At 54.3% G+C, this 7,873-nt stretch overlaps 1 protein-coding gene across 1 annotated transcript; it reads left to right on the top strand.

Moving 5' to 3' along the window:
- The first annotated feature begins 205 nt into the window (after positions 1–205).
- On the top strand, positions 206–5,066 carry Rtl1 (retrotransposon Gag like 1). The gene is made up of 2 exons (XM_050154839.1): positions 206–664; positions 911–5,066. The coding sequence occupies exons 1-2, from the start codon at positions 206–208 to the stop codon at positions 4,505–4,507; spliced, it is 4,056 nt and encodes a 1,351-aa protein (XP_050010796.1). The 3' UTR covers positions 4,508–5,066.
- The last annotated feature ends 2,807 nt before the right edge of the window (positions 5,067–7,873 follow it).

The following is a 7,873-nucleotide window of genomic DNA, read 5'->3' as shown; positions in this document are numbered from 1 at the left end:
TCTGGTTTCCCTCTGATTCTCATTACTTGGGCATCTGCTTTGTCCTTGAGAACCTGACCCTGACATCTTGAGACCCTAAATTGCTACTTTTCCTCCTGCTTTTATCCCTTTCTGCCCCTAGGTTCTGATCTCCACGGTTGCGGTCTCTGACCACACTCACCACAACCTTACCTGTCTTCAGAGCTCAGTCCTTTCCACCGACGACATGATGGAACCCTCTGAAGACTCATTTGAGACGATGATGGAGCTTAAGAATCCATCATCAAAACAAATGGAGTCCTCTGAGGGCTCATCCAACACCGTTGAGGAGACACCAGGCAGCAGCGGGGCACAGGAGCAGGCAGAGGCGGGCTCAGACAGTGGCCCAGTCCAGGAGGGAGAGGAGCCACCCAGTGGCCCCGTCCAGGAGGGAGAAGAGCCACCCAGTGGCCCCGTCCAGGAGGGAGAAGAGCCACCCAGTGGCCCCGTCCAGGAGGGAGAAGAGCCACCCAGTGGCCCCGTCCAGGAGGGAGAAGAGCCACCCAGTGGCCCCGTCCAGGAGGGAGAAGCGCCACCCAATAGCCCCATCCAGGAGGGAGAAGAGCCACCCAGTGGCCCCGTCCAGGAGGGAGAAGCGCCACCCAATAGCCCCATCCAGGAGGGAGAAGAGCCACCCAGTGACCCTGTCCAGGAGGGAGAAGAGCCATCCAGTGGCTCCGTCCAGGAAATGCAAGAGCTGCCCACTGATGAAGAGCTATCCAGTTACTCATATGAGGAAAGCGAGGATTCATACAGTGACGAAGACCTGGACAGGACCTACTATAGTTCAGATCCACTCAGTGAGGCAACTGATGGCATAGATTCCATGTATGGGAGCCAGGCAAATGGCGAGACTGACCTGGAAGATGGAAGTGGGGAGCTTGAAGGCGAGGGTCAGCCCAGGAGCTCTCCAGAAGAAGTCATGGCCACGATGGGGACTATCATCTCCATGTTCCTCCGAATGCAAGATGTCAGACAACAGCAGATAGTGACGGAGGAGATCTTGATACAAGCCATGGAGGATGGCCAACTGCCCACCATCAGGCGCTTCTCTGGAGATCGAAGAGATTACCATGAGTTCCTCGTGCTCTGCCAGATGACCATGCAGAGCCACGCATCAATGTTCTACAATGACAACCTGCGAGTTAAGTTTGTCATGCGCCATCTGTCTGGCCTAGCCTTGGAGTGGGCCAACGGCCTGGTAGAGCAGAACAGCCCCCTGATAAACGACTACGCGGGCTTCCTGCAGGCCATGTCAGATATGTTCGAGTACCGGCAGACGCTACGTGTGGCAGAAGACGCCATGTTCAAACTCAGGCAGGGGAACCGCAGTGTGGCCGATTACATTAATGAGTTCCAGAGTCTGGTACCCACCTTGGGCTGGCCAGATGAAGTCCTGCAGGCCCACCTGTGCCATGGGCTCAACGAAGACATCAGGCACTATCTGTTCCGGATCCCTCAACCGGATTCCCTGAAGAATCTGATGGTGGTGGTCCTGCAAATTGAAGACAAGCTGGCTGAGAGGAGAGCAGTGCTCAGGCTGCCCCCCGAGTCTCGCCCAAGGAACATGACCTGGATGGACTCACCTGCCCCAGAGAAATGGCGGGTGAGCAGCTGGCTGTCCCATATGTACCATCCAGACATCGACCGTGCCCACCTCTTCCTGCTGCTCATGGTGAGGGTGAGCCCCTACCACAGCGTCGCGGTACAGGCTCTGGTGGACTCCGGAGCAGAAGGGAACTACATGGATGAGAAGTTTGCCCAAGAACACTATGTGGAGCTCTATGAGAAACCCTATCCACAGGCAATCCAAACCGTGGATGGCTCCCTGATTGGCAACGAACCCATCTGGCTGTACACTGAACCCCTGATGTGCATCCAACAGAACCATTATGAGTACATTGAATTTGACATCGTACCTTCGCCCCACTACTCTGTGGTCTTAGGCATCAAGTGGCTCCGAACCCATGCACCTGACGTCGACTGGACCAGAGGCCGTTGCACCTTCCACTCTCCCTACTGCCTGAAGAATTGCTTCCACCCACCCCCACCATGCATCGCACTGGAGAAATATGGCGTGAGCCTGCTACCCGGATTGCCACACTCGTACTCAGACCTGGCCGACGTGTTTAACCCGAAGGAAGCAGATGATGAGACTTCCGACCAGCCAAGCTCAGACGGATCCGATGATCTTTCTGAATCAGAGCCCTCTGAGCTTCAGCAGGCTGGAGACAGTGATCGAAACGACGTCTTTTATGAGTCTCCTTCCAAGGTGCCTTGGGAATCTGTGACAGCCAGGATGCAAGAAAAAGCCAGGCAGCAAGAGGAATACTGGATTTTGTATGACATGCTGATGGACAGACAGGACTACGTACAGATGATGCCAGAACTCTTTGACCAATTACATGGAGCTACATGGTTCACAAAACTGGAGCTGCGTAGAGACATTAAGGGAACCTATGAGACCTACAGCGTCTCATACACAGAAGATACATGGAAAGCAACATTTGGTTTGACCGATCACCAGATGAGATGCTACCGGCCCTTCACAATGTGCTCATTTGCCGACGAATCTGATAATGAGATTCACTCTATCCTAAAAGACATCCTAGGCTTCTACGTGATTTGCCGTGGCCAAGAAGTCCTGATCTACTCAATGACCCAGGAGGAACACTACGAGCATGTCCGCCAAGTTCTACTTCGCTTTCGTTATAACAAAGTCTTCTGCTCACTGGACAGAAGCCATTTCCATCGCCAGACCGCAGAAATCATGGGCTTCGCACTATCCCCCAAAGGGGTGAAACTCAACAAGACCCTCATGAATCTCATTACGGGGTGCCCTGCCCCTGGCAACAGGAGGTGCCTCCAAGCCATTATCGAACTCGTGTATCCCTACCGCCACTTCGTGGAGCACTTCGCCATCATTGCAGAGCCCCTGGTGAGGCAGCTGCTAAGTTCGGCGCCCTTCTACTGGGGAGAAGAGGAGCAGGAGGCCTTGACATGCCTGAAGAGGGCTTTCCGCAAGGCACCCATTCTCTACCACCCCAAGCCTCAGAACCCATTCTACTTGGAAACAGGCATCACTGGGTCATCCCTGTATGCCTCCCTGATCCAAACTGATGAAGAAACTGGCAAGAAAGCTACCTGCGCTTTCTACTCACGAAAACTCTCCCCAATGGAGGTGGATTACCCTCAAGTGGAGCTGAGGATCCTTCCAATTCGGGCATCCTTCATGGTGTGGAGCCGCTACCTGGAGAACACCGAGGAGCCCATCATGATCCTTCTCAACACAGAGGATCTAGCCTCTCTGAATAATGACAGGCTCACCGTACTTCTCCCCGGGCATTGGGTCTTCTTCTTCGCTCACTTCCATTTTGATGTAATGGAGTTGCCTGATCAAGATGACACCCGAGCCCTGTCCTATAGGAGAAGTCAAAATCAGAGAGGCCTCAGGGGCGGGTTTATGCGGCCACTGCTGCTGCTTGCCCTGAGGGGAGGTCGAAGGGATTCATCCTCTGAGTCCCAGTCGGAGGACAGTGAAGACGAGTCAGATGGAGAGTCAGCGGAGTTGAATCGGCAGAGCCTGGTGCAGGAGCTACTGTCCACCATCCCAATAGAGCAGATTTTCAACAGCTTCCTGGCCCACATCAATATGGCCCAGATCCGGGCCTTCGTCTACAACTTCTTCTATTGCCTACTCCGCTGGAAGAGTGTCGTGAGTGTGGCAGCTCTCCTGGTGATAATGAGGGTGAAGCGGCAAAAAGTCTCTCCGCTGCCTGCCCCGTCTCTGGAGGTGGACTACCCTCCGCCCCGACACACACTCCGACTCATCCTGGACTCGAGCCTCATTGCACGTAGTGGCATGGTCACAGCTCTTATTCACTTGTTCAGCCAGATGCCCCCTCTTCTGGGTGCCCACACCATTCCCGCTCGACAGTTGGCCGAAATGTTCATTCGGCCCAGGTGCTGGCAGCGTAATGCTCTGCATTCCCAGCCCCCACGGGGCCTGCGATTCACCCCTGGGTTCTGGTTCACCCTGTGTCACTTCTTCGGGATCAGAGCCAACCCTGAGGAGGACGTCTTCCCTGGCCCGCAGGAGCGCCGATACTTGGAGCTGCACGTCGTTGGTGATGAAGATGTCGTCTTGCGAGAAGCCCTGCAAGACGACCTGCAACGTTACCGTCAGTGTGGCCTGCATGACGGCCTGCAAGACACCTCGCAGGACGCGCAGGACAACGACGTGCAAGAAGCCCTGCTGGGCGACCAAGAAGCGGTCACCTTCCGCCCACAAGATCTGTTGGACCCAGAGGTCCTAACTTTCCTCAACAACCGCCTACTCTATATTCTGGGTGCCGATGGCCGACTTACTCTGATCAGCAGAGACGAAGTGGCCCAGGCCCTCACACGATTCCTGATCATGGCCTCCAGAATAAGACCGCCTCCTCCACCCAGCAACACACTATCTTCATCAGATGATGAACTTGACTGAAACACAACAAAGACTCTGCCATCCTCCCTTGTGCCTCAGACAGCTTCGCTTAAATCCAGCACCCCTTCTTGCCACTCCTGACCCAAGGGGAACCCATTTGTGATGGGCCACGACTTCAACTCATCAACCAGCAACATCATCTCTGCAAAAGGACTAGTGGAATACCAGCGTTCCAGAACCAGCTAAGACTGTGTATGCAACCCTGTCCAAACTGTCCAAGACTGTGCAACCCTGTCCTCACTCTCCAAGACTGCGCAACCCTATCCTAGCTGTCCGGGCCCCAAGCCCACAGCCGAGAGTGAGAGCAATGAGAGGAGGAAGCAGTGATGAGCAACAATGACCCTGTCACCCCAGGCCAGATGCAGAGCAGGCACAGCAGGTACAGCCAAGCAAGCAAATGCCAGAAACCCCACCACCACCCGAGTGGCGTGTGGCCACCTGTGAATCCTGGGACACTGACCTCGGGTGCTGCACTGACTTCTACCTCCACACCGGTGTTCCAACTCCCCTGGGCCCCACCTTCACCCCCTCCCTGCCTCCCGAGGTACTGCAGCGCCATGCCTCCTGAGTCCCAGCCCACCCAGCAAGCAAGTCCACTGTACACTACCCATCTGGTCTGGCTCCCCTGACACTTCAGCTGACCCTGAACTCTGAACTCTGACCTTACCTGAGCAGAGCTGCTCAATGGGGCATCTGACGTACCAGTGTGACTTACCTGACAGACTTGTCCACCTTGAAGGTCCCCGAGACTCAGGGGACACCAAAAAAAAGGTGGTACCACCAAGTGGGGCTCCCTTTTCCAAAACTGACAACTGGACAGTGCAGGGGCCAGAGACCCCACATAAAGAAGGGAGCCCCCAAGGACACTGGTGAAGCCCCGGACACCCAGCCCACTGTGCCTATGAACCAAGAGTGCTCTGAGCAGACCCACTGCTCTCTGTGATGGGAAAGAGCTCCTTCCCATATTTTCCCATCCCACTTCTGCTTTTGTTCCACAAATAAAGAGAATAAAAGATGATCTGGCTTTGTGCTTTGTTCTAAAAGGGAGGGGATGATAGCAAGAGATAGGTTTGGGGAACAGTGAGCATGGGGGCAGAAAGGATGGAGTCAGCCAAGAGGGATGGGGGTGGGTCAATACAAGGGTGGGAGGGGCATGGGCAGGAGGGCTTAACTCACCCATAAACAGCTCATGGAGACACAGAGCAACAGGTCTCCCTTCTTTTCTTAAAGAGAGGGAAGCCACTCCACTCTCACCCCCTCAAGCTCATTCCAAGGGGAGCTACACATGGGAAGGAGACATGGGGGCTCATAGGGACAGAGGGAAGGTACCCCAAAATCCAAGTCTTCCTAGAGTCATATGACAAATGAGAAGCAGTCAGGCCATGTTCTATGCTCATGACTAAGGGGACACCACACACACAGCCTGGAACCATTCCCACAGTTGGGAACATTCCCAATAAAAAATACCCGGGTCCTGGTCTGGGAGTAGGTAGGAGCTCCTGGGGGAGTGGAAATAGGGGGAGTACCCCTACTCAGAAGTACCCCTTCTACAGGAAGTCTATAAAATGGCTCTCCCAGTGTGACCTTAAGGATAGCATGGAGATTCAATCCACAGAACCCTCACATCCAAGGGAGACTAGCTCTTTACAGCCTGCCTGGAAATCTGACCACAAGTTAACTGCAAGAGACCTCCTTTGTCCTGAGAATGTGTCAAGGCCCTGGATACCCAGTGTGACAACCCAATGTGATCCCACCTGTAGCAACATAGCTGAGCTTGGGGCCCAGAGAAATATCCCTGAGAGCCAAAGACCACATCCCTCTATGCCCTCTCCAGCCCACACTAGGATCCCTCTGCACCCGTGAGTCCCAAGGAGCAACTGTCTATGGTCTAGCCTCCTTAACGAGGAATCTACCCCTGACAGCAGCACCAGGAGATCATGGGCAGGATCCCCAGTTTAAGGTCAGGGGCTCAGCCTCACCTCAGCACTTTGTCCTGCTCCTAAGGACGTTGCCGGGCCCCTCCCAGGCTCTGTAAAGAGGACAAATTCCCTTATCATCAGTCCCCCTGTGCATCATGAAGAGCTATGGGGGACCAATGAAGTGTTGAGTACGACCATCACAGAGTTCCTACCCCCCCCCCCCGTCTCAACCAGGAACTCTCTGCTGTCATCTGTCCCGAAAATCATGGTACAGAGAGGACCCGAGAGCGGTGGTCACAGGCAGGCCTGGGGAATCTCCTTTGTGGCTTCTATCCTCTCGCCTTGGGCCCTTCTACCCTCACAATCTATGGTCTCAGAACCCAACACGTGACCCCCACATACAGCTGACATCACAACAGCCCCAGAGACACAGGCTATTGTTGTCTGTCTGTCTCTCTAAGACAGCCCCAAATGACATGAACTGCTTACAGAAGTCCCTGGCCCCAAGTGGCAGGAGGACTACCCTCCCACTGACCTGCCTTCCTATTCCCTAAGTGGGGCACCTAAAAGAGGGGTCAGTTTCAAGACAAGGCCATCATCAGAGCTTTTGGTTTCCTAAAGTACTCCCTGGCTCTGCTTGGAATTCCTAAGAAGGGGCCCATGACCTTGACGTGGGACTGGGGTCCTAATGAGGAGAACAAGCATACCACTGCTGTAGCCTGGAGCCCTCACACACAAAGCTGGACCTCAAAAACAAAATTCTGTCCCTGCTTGGTGAAGACCTGTCTGGGTGCAGTGGATGAACAGACGACGCGTATGTGCCTGCTGCTGCCAGGGGACCCAAGGCCTTCCACAAGAACCGGGAGAAGTGGAAAAGGAAACTTCTCAATGGCCATGATGTCATCACAAAGGTGGGTGCATTTACCCACCTCCCACACATACACAGAAAGTGAAGGACCAATAAAGGCCCACTGGCCTACCAATCTACCCAGCAGGGGCTTTGTCCCCATTTACAGGAGGAGAAGGCAGCCCAGGCAGTAAAGAGAGGTAGTGACGCGCTAAAGCAGTAGGTTATCAGGTTATCGCGGAACCACTTAGAAAAAGAGATTGAAAAGCGCAACACAAACCTTTTTTTTTTTTCCTCCTGGGGAAGAGAAAAGCAAAGAAAGAAATTGGTGTGAAAGTTCCTGCTAGGTGATTATGACATCACTCCCACCACAGTAAAGGTGAAAACCAGAGACCAGTCCCTGCTGCAGACTCCACCCACCGAGGAAGTTCCCCCCCCCACTTCCCAGCCTCAATCCCCATCCAAAGAGCTCTGAGAGCATCCGGGAACAAAGAAGAGCAGAAGGCCCTCCCTTGGCCACCCTGCCTGTCCCCTCCCTTGCCTCCAGTCCTCCCCCTTATAAGATGCCCCTGCAGGCTCCAGGCTGGGCATATCAATTCC

The sequence above is a fragment of the Alexandromys fortis genome, unplaced genomic scaffold (genome assembly GCF_014885135.2).
Source record: "Alexandromys fortis isolate MF-2015 unplaced genomic scaffold, M_Fortis_MF-2015_v1.1 scaffold_91, whole genome shotgun sequence".
NCBI lineage: Eukaryota > Metazoa > Chordata > Mammalia > Rodentia > Cricetidae > Alexandromys > Alexandromys fortis.
The sequence above is the reverse complement of the archived record's forward strand: the minus strand, read 5'-3'. Positions and strand labels throughout refer to the sequence as shown.